This window comes from Rhinolophus hipposideros (assembly GCF_964194185.1).
Source record: "Rhinolophus hipposideros genome assembly, chromosome: 21".
Taxonomy (NCBI): Eukaryota; Metazoa; Chordata; class Mammalia; order Chiroptera; family Rhinolophidae; genus Rhinolophus; species Rhinolophus hipposideros.
This window is the reverse complement of record NC_138067.1, coordinates 35,601,027-35,617,426: the sequence shown is the minus strand read 5'-3', so window position 1 is coordinate 35,617,426 and position 16,400 is coordinate 35,601,027. Positions and strand designations below refer to the sequence as shown.

The 16,400-nt window shown below is 52.2% G+C and overlaps 1 protein-coding gene across 4 annotated transcripts; it reads right to left on the bottom strand.

The window, feature by feature from the left end:
- Positions 1-67: 67 nt before the first annotated feature.
- Positions 68-13,975, bottom strand: LSR (lipolysis stimulated lipoprotein receptor). 4 transcript variants are annotated; one of them, XM_081031951.1, is made up of 10 exons: positions 13,598-13,975; positions 12,088-12,432; positions 7,006-7,125; positions 5,008-5,064; positions 4,315-4,461; positions 1,592-1,753; positions 1,390-1,446; positions 1,168-1,299; positions 313-929; positions 68-220 (listed from the first exon to the last, which is right to left on the bottom strand). In XM_081031951.1, exons 1-10 carry the CDS (start codon positions 13,797-13,799, stop codon positions 185-187), a joined length of 1,875 nt encoding a protein of 624 aa, XP_080888077.1. In that variant the 5' UTR covers positions 13,800-13,975; the 3' UTR covers positions 68-184. The 4 variants fall into 4 exon arrangements, with proteins under 4 accessions (XP_080888077.1, XP_080888076.1, XP_080888078.1 ...); XM_081031950.1 differs by having other exon boundaries at positions 1,390-1,449; positions 13,598-13,953; XM_081031952.1 differs by lacking the exon at positions 5,008-5,064 and having other exon boundaries at positions 1,390-1,449; positions 13,598-13,953.
- Between the last annotated feature and the right edge of the window lie 2,425 nt (positions 13,976-16,400).

Sequence of the window (16,400 nt, the reverse complement as noted above, 5' to 3'; positions counted from 1 at the left end):
GACACTGGGCTTTGTGCGGACGCTCACGGCAGCTGCCTGGGCTCCCCACGTCGCTCAGCAAAACAAACGTTTCCCTCCAGACTTAGACTTTGTGATCACGTATTTTATTAGACTTAGAAAGGAAAGATCATCAGTAGTCCCTCAAATTTAAAAAAAGTACAAAAACTGCATACAAAATGTTAGGTCAGACGACTAAACTTTCCCGACTCAGGGCCAAGTTCTGCAAAGGAGAAAGAAAAGGGTGTGAGCTTAGGAGGACTGGAGGAGAGGGTCCAGGAAGGGTCTTCGAGCCACGAAAGGGTGTTCACTCACCTTCTTAAGCCTCCGCTCCCGCGAGGCCTGGGACTCTGTCTCAGAGTAAGGGGGAGGTGCCGGAGGGTAGTAGACCTCCTCTTCCTCCCTGTAAGGTCTCCTCTCTGCGGGCACCTTTTTCCTCAAGGCCTCTTCCAGAAGCTGCCCATCGTATTGGGGGTCCCTGGACCTGGAACCATCGTCCCGAGGGTCCCGGGAGCGGTGGTGGCGGGACCTAGGGTCAGCGTGAGGGCGGTCTCTAGACCTGAAGTCATCATAGTGGGGATCCTGGGAGTGTGGAAAGCCCCTTGGATCATCTTGATCGTAGAGGTCATCACGGCTGCGGCTTCGGGGGGGTGCATAAGCTCGACCTCTTCCCCCTCTACTTGGGGGGGACCTCTCTGATTCAACAGAGCCAGGCCGCGTGAGGTCGTCCAAGGCATCCACGGAGCGGGCCCGGGGCCGCCCAGCCCCCCAGCCACTCCTGGGTCGCTCGGTGAGGGGCTCTTGCTCCCACCTCTTAGGACTTTTGGGGGAGTGGTGACCCCATTCCTCATCCCGGATGGGGGTGAGGGCAGGGCCCCGGGAAGGCCGGGATCTCCAGTCGTCCTCATGGAGGGAGGTGACTTCACTCATGGCTGTAGGAAAAGGAAGTGTTACTAACTGCTGAGAGGTCAGGTCTTAATGCCATTAGCTCAGGGGTCCAGCAGTGCCATGACTTGGCTCATAGATGACATGCAGGGTCCTATACACTTCTCACTGTAGCCATGGTAAGGAAGGAGGGACTATGTCCGGGATTTGCAGAAATCCTGCCTGAGACAGGTTTCTCGGGGAGACATGCTTCCCCTTTCCCTCTCAGTAATCTCCCCCACTCACCCCGTTCAAGACGGCCATTGGGGGGGCCCGGCCGAGAAGGGTCAAAGTTGGCCAGCTCTTTCTCCATGTAGTACAGGACCCGCATGGAGTCATCCTGCTGGCTGGCCTGAATCCTGTAGCCACTACGGACTTCTAGGGACAGGAGATGGAGGGGATCAGTTCAGGTGCTGACCTAGCCTGCCCCCTACAGGTATGTCTAAATTCGTAACAATTGGTTCTTACCAGAGGTCACACTGCTATCTGTGTCACGTAGCAGGGGTACCTGGGAGCTGTGGCCACCTACTGAGGGAGACTGGCTGTGAGTGGCTGCCCACCTACGGCAAAGCGTTGCATTCCCAGCCCCAGCCCCTCTTCCTTCCAGCCCCACACCCCTTAGTGCCCAAATGCTCAGCCTACCACTGCTCCAGACTCCCACAAGCCTCACCTGAGCTATTCCTGTCGAAGTCTCCAGAGTAACCATTGTAGACAGGGCCCATGGGAATCATGGCTGCTGGGGGTGGGGTCTTGGCAGGAGACAGGTAAGCATAGGTGCTGGGGGCGTAGATGCTTGGGACGCCTGAGGTGGCTGCTTTGCCAGCAGCATACACTGGGAGGAGACACACAGTTTGAGAAGGTAGCTAGAAGCCTTGCTGCCCTTCCCTGTGATAGAAGGTTGGGAAGCATGTTACTAGACTTCCTCCCCAGTCCCCCAGCCATGGAGCTTCTCTAGGCATGTGGTTGGTTTCTGCAGGTACGTCTTCATTGAGTCCACACCTGTGTGACTGCTCAGAGCTTTTAAGGATGTGTGCACACCAGCAGCCTGTGGCCCCAATCTGCCATCCCAAGAGGTTTTGTTTGACAGTGATGGTTCAGCAACATTTGTCAAGGTTTTACATAAAAGTCCAACTTTCTTGCCACCTTACCAGAAGATGTGGCCACCTTGGGCGTGCGTTCTTATGGAGCAACAGGAGGCAAAGATGCCCTTTTAAATAAACCCCATATGCCAGACCCACAGGCCGGAATTAAGTATTCCCATTGGTGAGCCCCTGCTCTCTTACGCCTGCTGGGTCCTCCCCCATGGGGTCTTCCATACCGAGACACTGTAGGGGTCAATCTGAGGCAGGAGCATGGGGGCTCAGAGTTCACTTGCTTCAGCTGAGCAGCAAAGTGTCTCCAACTCAAGAGCACACCCACTTCTGGGAACTCCTCCCCGCCCCCACACCCTCCTGGTCCTAGGCTTGACAGCTCAATGGCAAATCCTCCTCTCTGTCTTTCTCCCCAGGCAAGAGGCTGGGTTCTGGTAGCTGCACTTGCAGCAAAGCCACTGGGCCTAGGCAAGTCACTTCCTCCCTGGCCTCCAACAGGAAAATGGGTGGTGAGGGGGGAACAGGCTCAGAAAGATCCCTTCACCTCTGATTCAGTGGGGAAGCAGGAGGCCCCTCAGTAGCTCAGGTGATGCTGTTTTATAATTAGCAGATGACCCAGCAGGGCTGTGGCTGCAGAAAAGTAACAGGAACTCTGGCAAGTTAATGCGGCCTTGGTTTTGGGTAACGATTCAGAGGGAGGGAATTTGCAGTCTTAGCCCCAGCCTTAATTAGTGAGGTAACAGCAAATCTGGTTGCAGCCCTCTGTTCCTCCACCACCTGAACCAGCTCTCAACTAAAAATGACAGGCGTGAGGGGATTGTTTTTCAGGGGAGCTATATTTTGAAGAACCAGGTTGCCCACCACTGAGCTGCAGCCTCATGCTGGGCACTCACAGTCTTCCCTTAATGCTCATGGCACGCCATGAGGTCAGAGAAGGAAAAGGTTCAGAGAGAGAACACTGCTTGTCTGAGGTCACCCAGTGTGAGTGGCAGGGCTCTGATTTGCACCCTGGCCCTCTGTCATTACCGATGTTGACAGCAGCAAGGTCCAATGGCTGGCTAGTGAACGTGAAACACTTTCTGTAGGCCAAGCCCTGCACTAAATTCTCGACACACCAGTTCCCCAGACTCACCCTGTACAGAGGGCTCTGCCCACAGCCCCATTTTACAGAAAAGGAGACTGAGGGCTTCTAAACTGGTAAGGCGGCAAGCCAGGCCTCAAACCTCAACCTGCCCAAGTTGGCAACAATCGCATGACTCCACTGTTAACACAGCTTGGACTGTGTTACCCTGAAGGAGTTATGGCACATATGTGTAAGCTTTAAAGTACACAAACATACATCTCTCTGGAGTACATCGGTCATTCTTTACACAGCCTATTCATTACTGGCCTAGAAATGGGCAGGTGCCATCAGAGGATCTGGTCTATCCCTCTTTTGGTCTCACGTTCTAGGTGCTCCTTTCATGTCAAATTATTGGTTTCTAGCTGTCGACGTCATCTGTTCATCAACCAAAGATATGGTGAATTCGGCAACGATGAAGGAAAAGGTGAAAGTGTTGAACTTACTAAGGAGTAGTAGAGAAGTATGCTTCCATGGGCAGCATTAAATGCAAGAGACTAGGTATCAGATCGATATAGATATCAGATATGTCTGCATATAAGAACGTGGCCAGCATAAACTTCCATATCAAAGTTGATGAAAATAGACGCAAAAACTTCACAACAACTGCGTGCAGAGGTACTGATATACCAGAGGGTGCCTGAGGAGGGGCAATGTGGCACTGGGAGGAGGGAGACTCACTTTATTCCTTTATCCCCTGTCCTGTTTGCTTCCCTCCCCCTCCAGCTCTGGTCCCACTTCCATTCCCAGCCCTCCAGGTGCCACTCATGTACTAGATATGTCTTTAAACATAGTGTCCATGTAAAAGCCAAGTGCTTGTGTGGGTATGGGTTTTTTTAATTTGCTTAAATTATGTGGTACTTTAAACCTTGTTTGGTTTCTTACCTTTTTCACTTAAGACTTTGTTTTTAAAGAGAGCTTTACTGTCTAGTCAATGTTTTGTACTATTTGAATATTTTTTTCCACCATGTGTATAGACTATACTTTCAAAAAGAAAAACTCAAGTGAAGATTACAAATAAATGAAAAGTTGAGGTATGTAAATAAAAATCTGAATCAGCTGGTCCTTCTTGGCCCACTTTCTCCCCAATCGCTCACCTCATAACCTCCAGACCACTGGCTCCTCCTCCCCTTGAACCCAGGTAGGATACCAAGTGAGGGTGGTCACGCGAGGGGCACTTACGAGCCTCTGGGCAGCAGCACCTCTCCGGGCAGCAGGGGCACCTGACGTAACAGCAGCAGGTGTGGGGGCAGCACTGACACCAGCAGATGCCCAGCAGGAGGAAGACGAGGAAGACAGCCAGGCAGACGACAACCACGAACAGCCAGTCTGCAGAATGAGGAGAACGGGCCCTGAGCCGGGAAGCCTGGCTGGGAGCCGGGACACAGACACGGCGGGGCGGGGCAGTGCAGAGACGGGTAGGGCCAAGCTATTTGCAAAGCTTGGTAGGAAAGCCATAGCCCTTGTTGGATTCTCCGTGCCGGAGGCTGGGGCCCAGCAGCAGAGGGATGCCCTCCACTCTACAACCCAGGCCAGTCCCAAAGTTAGGGAACTCACCCTGGGCTCATGGGACAAGGCAGAAAACGAGAGGTGACCTGGCCAGAGCAAGACAGGCTGTGGCCTCAGAGCGGAGGAGAGAGCGAGCCAGCTGCCCAGATCCCAAACCCCAGAAGAGCACTATAAGCACCAGTCACAAGAGCCTCCTGCCTACACTCCAGGCCCATCTTCAGCCATCCCAGCCCACCCCAAAGCCCAGAACCAGGCCAATAGATGCCAGTCGGAATCAGGCGAGGTTAGTGGGGGGTCCACAGCGAGCAGCGTTTAAGGTGGAGAATACTTAGAAGCGTAAGTGTGTGGGGGACTCCACCCCCGTACCTTCCATGGGCCCCGCCTGAAAACCAGGTAAGAGCTCAGCCACCCCCGAGGTCCTGCCTGGAGGGACAAAAGAGAGACAGATTATGCTGGCAAGGGCCAGCCCAAGCCACCCCTCCCCTGAAGCCCAGCTCCAGGCTCATCTGGGTGAAGGTGTGCCCTGAAGCAGAGGACAGGTTGGTGGCCTAAAAGGGTCCCAGCATGTGGTTCCTGCCCTCCACCCCCTTCCTTCCCTCGTGTGGATGCTGTTTTCCAGAAGGCTTCCATCACATAATTCACCCTCTCTCGTGCCCCAGGGTTTGTTGCCCAAAAGGGTTCTAGTACATCTCCCATGGGTTCTGAAGTTGCAACCACAGTTTGGGCACTCCATCTTTTTCACATGCACACGTCCTCTTGCCCCAAAGGGTGGCATTTTATGATAGGGACAGTCCTATGCTATCAGGCATAGTAGGCACAATGTCTTAGGGCCCATGAAAGTTTTAATTTTATTTTAAAATCTGAAGAAAAAATATCCCAAATAGATAATGAATTGTCTTTATAGCAAGGCAATCATAAATTATAATTTTTTTATTACAGAGGAAGAGGCCCGTGAATGCAGAAGTGCCTCCAGCCTCTACAAGTTACAGAGTAGCCCTAGTTCTTTGGCCCACAAGGGTCCCATGTTGGTCCATGCATTCTGTCCTGTCCACAAGTTTCACAGCCCAGCCAGTGCCTTCCCTCAGGTGCCACAGTTGCTCTGTGCCCACAAGCATATCACAGGGGCATCCACACACCCAGCTCCCTGCTAACCAACCTGTATCCAAAGCTCATGCGCTCCAAGCCACATGCCCCCACAAGAGGGTTCCAACATCCAAACCAGCGGTTCTCGAAGTGTGGTCATGTCCCCAAAGCCAAAACTATTTCATGATCACACTAGGCCAAACTGTGCCCTTTTCACTCTCATTCTATCATGGGTGTGCAGTGGAGTTTTCCAGAGGCTCTGTGACACGTGATGACATCACTGATCTGATGGTAATGAATTGTGTCCTTGTGTACCTTGCTTTAAAAATTTCCTGCTTTCAATTTCTAAGACATGAAGCAACTATAGATATAACCCACAAAAACATGAACAAAAACTCTTTGAGATCTTCAGTAAGTTTTCAGAGTGTAAGCAGGTCCTGAGAGTGTATTTTGAGAACTGCTAATGCAGACTGTACATTTTACCAAAGGACACAGAGGTTCTTTGGGTCACTGGTGCATGCATTTTGTTGCCCATGCATGAACTCTGCTGCATGGCCTGAGTGCCCTGGAGCATGCTCCCATCGTGGGTACTCATTCACACATGCGTTTCCTTGCATCATGAATGTGATGATGGCAATGTATGGCCTGGCGGCATCTCACATTCGGCACATACCACACGAGCCTGGTATGTGTGGGCTGAGAACAAAGCATCTGACCAATGGCAGCACCCCTTCCATACCTGGTGGGGGGGTGGGGGAGCTCCTGGCCAGACTGGGCTGCTAATAACTACCCTACCCTGGCCCTGAGCATCTGGAGGGCCTTGTCTGAGGGAAGCACTCACTGTATAAGCCACACAGTGCCATCCCAGCAGGGCAGCAAGGTGCCTGTCTTTGGCAAGGACCTCGGGGTCAGATGTGGCCCTGGACATGGGACAGAAGGTGGGTCCAGCTTCCTCCTAATTTATACACCATCAACCCTCCTCCCTGTCAATCAACTCTGACCATTTCTGTACTTTTAGAAAATAAGATGGAAGAGGCCGAGTCCCCAGTTCTCTCCACTCGTAGTTTGGCTCTGGCTTATTTGAAATGTTGAGGGCGGGGAGTGTCTCTGCCTAGGGTGCAGGGCACAGGTAAGCCCAAGTGACTGGTGGTGCCATGAGGGCAGAGCAAAGCAGGCGACAGAGCCCAGAGAGTGGGATGGAGGGCGGAGTGAGACACAGAAGTGGTAGAGAGGCCCCCCTTACCCTCCCCTTCCCAGGCCCCCAGGGCTCAGCCCTCTTACCCAAGACGATGAGCTCTGCATAGGCCTCGTTGTTCCCCTGGAGGTCCTGTGCCGAGACCACGGAGCAGTAATACACACCACTGTCCCCCCAAGCTGTCTGCTCAAAGGTCAGGTCAGCATCTGTATCAGGAGAGTGTGAGGCCACCATGGGGGAGGCCAGAGCCCCCCTGCATGGGGACATCAGGGAAGGGGCAAGGGAGAAAGGGCAGCAGATGTACCAAGTGACAACAACATATTCATACCCAGGCCGTGATTCCTCTTAGGCTCCGTATTAAACACTTAACATGAGGATATTTCAAGAAGTCTGTGAGGAGGGCAGTGCTATTTTCCTGGTTTACAGATGAGAAGACCTGACCCGCCCAAAGTTATCTAGCTCATTCGTGGAGCTGGGATGGTCTAACTCCAGAACCAGCACTTCAGAATTATAACCATGCTCTTTACCATCTCTCAAAGCGCAGGTTACCTCCCCCTACATGAACCATGTAGGCCCACCAGGGAGCCTGGTGTAGGCCCAAGGGTGTGGGTCCAGGGTAAGGAGACGCCCAGGCATGAGAAAGAGTGGGTGTGTGGGGGAGGGGGGCAGTTAGACAATCCCAGTTCACACAGTCCAGGTCAGGCCCAGGGCTTGGGGACGCTCAGGTGTGAAGCAGCCCTGGGGCAAGGAGCCTATTAATTACACCAGTAATGAAAGTCTTTCAGCACATCCGGTTTCTTCTCTACTCCTCAGGCCCTAATTGGTTAAATCCCTACAGCCATCCACCAGTAGGGGACAAGGTGGGACCCAGTGGGCAACTCCACCTGAGGCCACAGAGGAGAGGAGACAGGAGAATCCTCACAGCCAGCCGGCCACTTTCCTCCCAGCTGACCTGCCTACCACCTTGCCCCATGTATCCACTGCCCTTCTCCATGCCAGCTGAGGGCAGTAACTGTGTGTGCCCCAGCCTGCAGCAACCGGCATCCACCAGGGCATCAGCCAGTTGCCAAAGGAATGAAAGAACCCAAGCCTTTCTCCTTTGGAAGACCTCACATCCATACAAAAACCCTCCTTTCAAAGTCTCTCTCTACCACTCCAAATGCCTTACCCTGGCCCTTGGCATGATCTGGCCACCAGTCCCCACACTGGCCTCATCCCCGTCATTCTCCTTCACTCTCTAGACTCCGGACACACTGGCCTCATCACTGCGCCCCATCATGCTGGGCCCACACCTGCCTCGGCTTCTGCTTGTGCTGGTACCTTTGCCTGCGTCCTCAGACTGTCTCTGGGCTGGTTCCATCCTGCTCATACAGCTCCCCACCCTACTGTGGAACTGTACCGGCCAGCTCAGGGGCTGAGCACCCCAATCCCATCCCCAGGAGAATGTGGGCTGCATGCAAGCCAAACCTGACCTATCTCGGTCACCGCTGAGACCCCAGTCCCTGACACAGGGCCTGGCCAGGATCTGAAAATGAGGCCCTTCCCTCCTTATGCTGACCTCACACAAAGCGTCTGTAGTCTCTTCCAGTGCTCTGCGCTCATCCTCTATGCAAACAGGCCCTCGACACAGTCACTCAATATTCAACACATAATTACTGAAAGCATCCTGTGTTCCAGGCAGTGTCTTGAGGTACGAGGTATACTCCAGAATAACAGTTCTCCATGGACGCTGGGGTTCTCCCATACCTTTTCAGAGGATCCTAGAGGTCAAAGTTACTTACACAATGATACTAAGATGTTATTTGCCTTTTTCACTTAATCTCTGAATGTCCTACGGAGTTTTCCAGAGGCTATAGGACATGTGCTATCACAATATATTGAATGCTCTGAGGATACAGCTTCTACTCTGCCAGACTTCAAGATGTGCAAAAATATAAAGCAATGACACACCTTTCGTTAAAGTTTTTTTGGGAAAATACGGTAGTATTTTCATAAAAAGTATGTTATCTATATTAACCTATAAGGAGTTTATCACTGTCATTTTAAGTATTTTTTAAACTTCTCTCAGTTGGCTACGTATAAAAACAAAGCTCTTTAAGGACCTCAGTAATTAAGAGTGTAGAGACCTAAGACCCTAAGACCAACAGTGAGAACCCCTGCTATAGAGAGCAGATATAATCCCCGACCTTATAGAGCTCAGACCTTAACTTGGAAAGAGAGACAAGTAAAACATGTAAATAGAAGGCATATCAGATGGTGGTAAGCAGTATAGAGAAAACCAATCAGGGAAGACAGACAGAAAGTGCCAGTGTGGAGGTGAAGGTTGTGCAAGTAGGGTGACCTTACGAGCAGATACGAAGGCGTAGAGGACACGACTCCACTCCGTGGTCAGGCATCTAGCCACTAGTTATTGAGTTCTCTGTGCTGGGTCCCTTTGCATGTATTCTGTCATCGAATCCTCATAAAACTCTGACCTACATTCTCCCAAAGGCTTCAGACTATCCAGAACACCACGATTTTCCCACCTGATCTTTAAACTATACTCTGACCACACCTCTCCAAAACCAGAGCTCAAGGGCAGGTCCCTGACCCACTCTGAAGACATGGACAGGAACCCCCACCACAGCAAAAGTTCACGGGCCAGGAGTTGAAAACTGGGCTCCTGTGGCTCAGATCCGGAACTCAATGCATTTTCTTTGGCCTGCATGATGTTTCTACTAAAACCCGTGAAAAATATGGCTTTCTGGCTTCTTTTGATCAATTCAAAGTCCTGGGCCCACCTCCTTCCTGCAAGGCACGTCCTGTTCCCGGTCTGTTCTACGTCTGATCCTGACACACTGGGCTGGGCATTGCTCTAATTGTTTTAGGTGCAGGGAGAAGACGCCGGGTCTCCGATTGGGAACAACAGCTGGGTCTCCTCCACACCTCTGGGCCTCTGGTTCCTTATCTGCATACAGCAGAGGCTGCCTTCATGATCTTGGGGGTCTTGTGGGCTCTCTGGTCCAGTGTTACTGAGTGGGGGGCAGGTGAACTCCAAGCAGCATGAGGTAGAAACAGGGCTCCTATCCAAGTGCCCCACACATCACCCAAAGCAGAGAGAAATGTAAGGGGGAGTTGGGACCCACCTGCGTTGAGGACACAGAAGATGAACCACCGTTATATGTAGTTTGCACAGGACTACTTTCACTTAAAACCCAATGGCTGGTGACCCTAGGAACAGCACAGGGAGTCCACATTTCTCCGTCCTCAAAGCTGAAACGGAGGAAGCTCCCATGGCTACTGGGCTTCCTGAGAGGGCATACACACAATGGATACTTACAAATCACAGCCTGTATCAAACACGGGCCCAGGCCAAGGCAGCTTGAAAGACTTGGGCCTGTGAGGCCTTTGGAAGATGACGACTCTTCTCCAGGTAGAGCCCAAGGGTTGCTTTGGAGTTTTGGACTCAGCAAAGCACAATTACAGCCAGCCTTCAAGAGCACTCTCAGGACTTGGGCTATCCTTACAGGGCTGCTGGACAGTCACGGCTGGTCCTGGCTAGAGAGGTCCCTAGGATATAGGCGAGGAGGCCTGGACAGGTTGAACCCCCAAGACACCCTCCATCAAGAACAGCAGAATGCTTTGGACTGAACTGCCTATGGAAATTCAGGACAAGTAGGTCTGGTTCCTCCCCAAAACAGGACTGACAGGCTGGGTCCCTGGAACCTTGCCTTTCGCTCATGGTCTAAACAGAGTGAGGGAAGAAGTGTGCCCCATGGCCTGGTCTCGTGGGGTCTGTAAAGGGACACCCCTTCGCTCTTCGGTCCCCATGCCTAAGATTAAAACCCTAATCTTGTTTAAGACAGTAAAGTATAAATCCATTAAGTGGGTGAGCCTTCACTTCTCACCCATCACCTTCCTCTCGGCTCTCTGGATTCTTTAGGGCTCAGTCCCAGTCTCTCCTCAGATTACATGTGCAGAGATCTTAAGACATGTGCCCGAGTCACTCCATGAAGCACATCACCCAGGTCTGTCTTATTGTAGCACTCAGTACTCTCTAATATTCTTACTCTTTCTTTATCTGCACGTTTACTGCCTACCTCACCCCACCAGCACGTCACCAGCATGAGGGCAGGTACATCGACTGTTCTGATCACCACAACGCCATCCCCACCACCTAAACAGCACCTGGCCCTTAGTAGTTGTTCAATAAATACCAACTGAATGGATGAATGAATGAATGACTTCTCCACTGCCCCTTACTTAGTCCCACAGGCACTTCCTATCAGTAGGCAGCATTAAGGTTAAGGTCAAAGGCTCCAGGGCTGCCTGGGTTCAAATCCTAGCTCCAGCTCTTTACTAGCTGTGTACCCTATGAGCTACCTAACTCTCTTCGCCTCAGTTGTCAAGTGCAAAATGTGGCCATGACGACCCAAGTGGGAGAATGTGTGTAAAGTGCCTGGCATGTCGTAGACTTTCTCCATTAAACTCTCTTGGCCCTTCAGTTCACTCATGTTACCTCCTCTGTGAGAGCTTTGCTGATGACCCTGGGCAAGCAAAGGGGTTAACAACTTGGAGACTAGTCCCAACACGGCTGACATAGAATCCCAGTTCTTACCAGCTGTGTGACCCTGTGCAAGTCACTTTGCCCCTCTGGGCTTCGGTAAAATAACAGCAGCAGAATGCACTCACACAATTACTGCGTGGTCTAAATGAGTTAATCCACGTAAGCATGGATTAGAGACTGGCACATAGGAGGCCCTTTATAAGTTGTCACTTACATAAACTTCACTTGCTATTGCTGGTAGTATTAGTATCATAAAACCCTTTCCGCTCTTTCCATTACCCACTTGTCTTTATTTCCGAGCACTTGATAGTATGGGTTGTGTTTATCTTATTTGTTTCCCACATTGGAATGTGAGCTCCACAAGGGAAGCGATTTGATAATTTTGTTTACTTCTGTATTTCCAGGGCCTCAAACAGCGCCTGGCATATATTAGCTGCTCAATAAATCTTCATTGTTAAATAAAGGAATGGGTGGAAGGATGGAAGGATCCTGCTTTTGTCAGTCTTTTCAGACATGAGCACTGATGAGCTTGAGGTGGGCACTCCAGGTTGTGCACAAGGGAGCCAGCTCGCGCCTGTCCGTCCCTGTCCCCACGCCTTCTCCCTTGCCCCACCCAACATACTTCCTGTTATGGTGATCCTCCGGCCCTGGTAGTAATCTCCCAGGGTAACGGCATTGCCTTGCTTGGTGGCCACAACCCTGACAGTGCGCACGCTGTCCTGGCACTCCACATAGGGGTTGTAGCCGGGGTTACCAGCCGCCAGCTGGGCATTGAGCTGATTCTCGACACTGGCTGGGGAAAAGGTGTCAGCGATGCGGTCCCGGCAGAAAGATTTGTACTTCCAGATCACGATGGGTGCCGTGGGGGTCGTGGTCAACTGGTAGGTGCAGGGTAGGGTCACTGGCTGGAAGAGGATCACCACGTGGTAGGGGTCTGACACAGTCACCTGGATGGCGCTGGCAGGAGCTGAGGGCAAGAGGAGAGTAGGCAGGGACTGCTATGAGCTCTGGGAAGTGCTTCAGCAGAAATGAGGAACATCACTTGTCACCAACTTGACACTTAACAAGTGTATGGTTTTACAGAGCGCCTGGCACACATTGTTCCTTAATCCCCAGAACTGGTGAGGCAGCTCAGATAATCATGCCCATTTTATAGACCCAGGGGGCTCAAGTGGCAGGTGCAAGGTCAGATGGCCAGATTTCTTGGAACATCCTGTCCATCCCTCTTTCTCAGAGTGTGTCCTTTGAATCACCGCAGCCCCCTTTGCCGTTGGCCATTCTCTCACAGAAAGGCCTTATTCTGTGGTCTGTACAGGCAAGCCCGAATGACCACCGCAAAGTACTGGAGGCCCCACTTCAAAAACCACCACCAACGTTCCAAGTTTACCCTGAGTTTTGTGAACTTTGGGGGGGGAGGGGGCGTAAATTTTGGAGTTGTTTGACTGAACGCTTTGCCATCAGCCTCCCACCTCACCCTACCCAAAGCCATCTCAAATGAATACGCCGAAAGTCCTTGCAGAAAGACAAAAGTCCCCTCATGCCCTCACCCAAACAAACATCCGATCCCGTGAAAGCTTGCCCGCAGAATATGGTTTCAAACCAAGTCCAAAAGTCCATCCCACCAGACCTCACACGCAGATCCTTCGGAGCCTGAGGTACCTGGGTGGGGAGTCCCCAGCCCCGCACCCACCGGAGGCCTGGGCGCTGTTTCGTGATCATTACCTCTAGGAAGCGTCGGATCCAGCCCTCGAGAGCCCGTCCCCCCGTTACCCCAAGACTCAGAAATTTCGGCTTGCGCCCAAGTCCCCATCCCGGCCTTTCCCAGTGATCGGGTGGTCCTTCACCCCAGGCCTACAAAGGGTCCCATTCTCCTTGCCGCTCGCGGTCCCGGAGTTTCACTTCCTGCTATCTCTGAACAAGGGCGGGGGAGCGCTGCCTACACGAAAGCAGGCATTCCCCTCACTCTGGCACACAAGGGATCTCCCGAGACCCTGGGGATCGGGAGGCCCTGGGCTCTGCGCTGCCCCCTCCCCCAGCTCTCCTGCCCCCTGGTCGGTGTGGAACTCCATCCATCCCCCTTCTCTTAGTGCCCTCCCGCCCTTCCACAGCACCGGGGGCCCCGCTCTGAGTACCTGTGCAGAAGGTGCCGAGAAAGAGCCACACGGAGACAACCGCACCCCAACCCGGGCTGGCCGGGTAGAAGCCCAGTCCCGAGGAGAGCCCCAGGGCCATTGGCGCCAGCGCGGCCATCTGGGTCCGTCCGGTGCGCGCGTCCCCTCCCGGGTACCCGGAGGGTAGGGGGCGCGGCGCGCACCACGGCTGGGAGGGGTGCATGCTCCTCCCCTTCCCGCTTCCGTTTCTTGTCCCTATTCCAAGCCCACCCTGCCCAGTTCTAGAATTCTAATGAGCGGAAACAACATGGATGAAGAATGCTTCCAGCTTTCGGGGAGAAAGTTGTTTGATTTACTTGGGTGCTCTCAGTCACTCCACCCCCTGGGCGCTTTGGGAATGGATTGGCCCAGGTACACAGGGTGCGAACGGAGGGCTGGGCAAGGGGGTGGGCGGTGGAAGGGGTTCCTCCGCCTCCCCGCCCGGAAGTGGGTTGACCCAGGTGTGCTCCGGCCCCTGGGGTCGGAACCAAGTGTCCAGCCCGCCGGGAGGGCGCCGGCAGACCTGGGATCCCGTCCCGGCCCCTCCTGCTCGGGCCGAGACGAGTGGAGTGTGACTCACGAGGACCGAGACTCAACTGGCGTGATTCACCTGTTGAGGGGGGCGGGTCCCGGCGCACACCTGTTCCCTCTCACCCCTCTCCCCGGCCCGCGATGGACCCGCCTAGGTGCAACAGGCAGGGCGGGGCGAGTCTAAAGGAGCTTGGGGTAGGGAGACGCTTGTCTGTAGCGCCTGCTTTTTCCACTAGACGTGGGGTCCCTCACATGCCAATGAATCGAGGCGCTGCGGACCTCGTGTGTCTTTCACTTAGATGACTTAAAGAACCAAGTGAAGTTCCCAGAAGGAAAGCTCTGCCCCCTTAGGGACCCCCGAGGGGCATCAGGCCCAGGAAAAGCTGGAATTCTACTTCGGAAGTTTCCTCCGTCTCCCCCCATTCCCATCTCGTGGTTTGGCCTCGGGGCATCACTAGTCCCAGGTCTGGCCTCCGGAAACTGGCTCTTAAAGGGGCCGAGCGGAGGACGGGTTTTTGCTTAAGTTTTTCGTGGACTGTACTACCTGCGACCTAGGGCGAGGCGGGGCAAGGCCACCAGCACGCCCGAGGTGCAGCGCGGATCTGCTGCCCCCTGATGGCGGCTAGGAGAAGCGCGTCTTGGGAAACACTAGGCGCTTCCTCTGAGGAGACCCTTAGGAGGTCTCAAACTGACCACTACCCGGCCGGTTTGGTGAGTAGGAATTTTTTATTGGACCGGATCTTGTTATAATTCAAGTAGAATAACGTAGCTGTGTTCAAAATCTTCCTGTGGCACTCCTTTCCAGCAGAAACCAAAATACTCTAGCTCCCTCTCTGACCTCACCGCCTCTTAATCACGCTGGCCTCCTCCTGTTCTGTAATGTGCCTTTCCCACTCTCCCTTCAGGCCTGTTACACTTACTACTACCTGTTGCAGAAGGTCCTTACCAAGGTGGCCACATGATCCTCTACCTCCTTTAGTGCTTCACTCAAAGATCCCCTTTGCAGTGACACATGCCCTGGCTACCTTTTAAGAAAATTTCAACAATCCTCCCGAACTTGCACATTCACTTCTTTAATAAAATATGTTTTATGTGGCAGAATAGACATACGAGGTCTGTCAATTAAGTTCGCGAACTTGTTGCAACGATGTTTGCTAACCTTTTTGTTTGACATCAGAGGGATTATGCGTTATGAACTTGTACCAACTGGACAAACAGCTAACCAAGTTTACTATTTGGAAGTGCTGAAAAGGCTGCATGAAGAAATTAGAGGACCTGAACTTTTCACCAACGATTCATGGCTCTTGCGTCACGACAATGCACCAGCTCACATGGCGCTGTCTGTGGGGAAGTTTTTACCCAGTAGACAAATAATTGTATTGGAACACCCTCCCTACTCACCTGATCTGGCCCCCAATGACTTTGTTCTTTACCCAAATGTCGTGAGAGCCTGAAAGGGCAGTCACCACATTTCAGTCTCTTCCTGAAAGTCAAGGGGACATTAACCCCTCCGCAGGGCCCTACATCCCTGCATGGTACTCGTGACATGAGTGGGGAACAAAGCCCCGACACACAGGTTTAGATAGAGTGAGTAACACAGCTTTATTTGGGAACCAGTGTCCCTCCAAAGGCCAATGCTCCGGTAAGCACCATAGGTCATACAAGATAAAACAGAATTTAGTAACGAACCAAGTCCCAGAGTCAATCGAGGTGGAGAAACGTCCCTGCTCTGGGAGAGACGGCTGGGCCCCCCACGAGTCTGAGGCAAGCTGGTCTTGCAAGAAAGAACTTCGGAAAGTTCTGGAATATCTCAGCTTGCACCTTACAGAGGGTCTTAGCCAGAGCGCCCAGTCGGACTACTCACTGCACTGCTCTTGAGCTGTGCTTTTATGGTCTTTTTTTTGGACTTGTTTACTTCGTAGGTGATAACCAGAAGTTGTTTTAGTGAATGTGTTTACCACTCAATTTTGTTATGCTAAGTTTTACACATAAATATAAACTTGTTTACTTTCATGTATATGCATAAACATGTTTACTTTCACTTCACTCTTATCAGTTTTACACCTACTAGTAAACAACTTGTTTTGCAAACCTCAATCCAACAGCAACCTTGTTTATAGTATATTTTATATGCTCTATACACCCAAGATAAAGGAAATATTGAAAGGAAGATCTTTTGATGACATTCAAGACATCAAGGGTAATACGACGACAGCTCTGATGGCCATTCCAGAAAAAGAGGTCCAAAATTGTT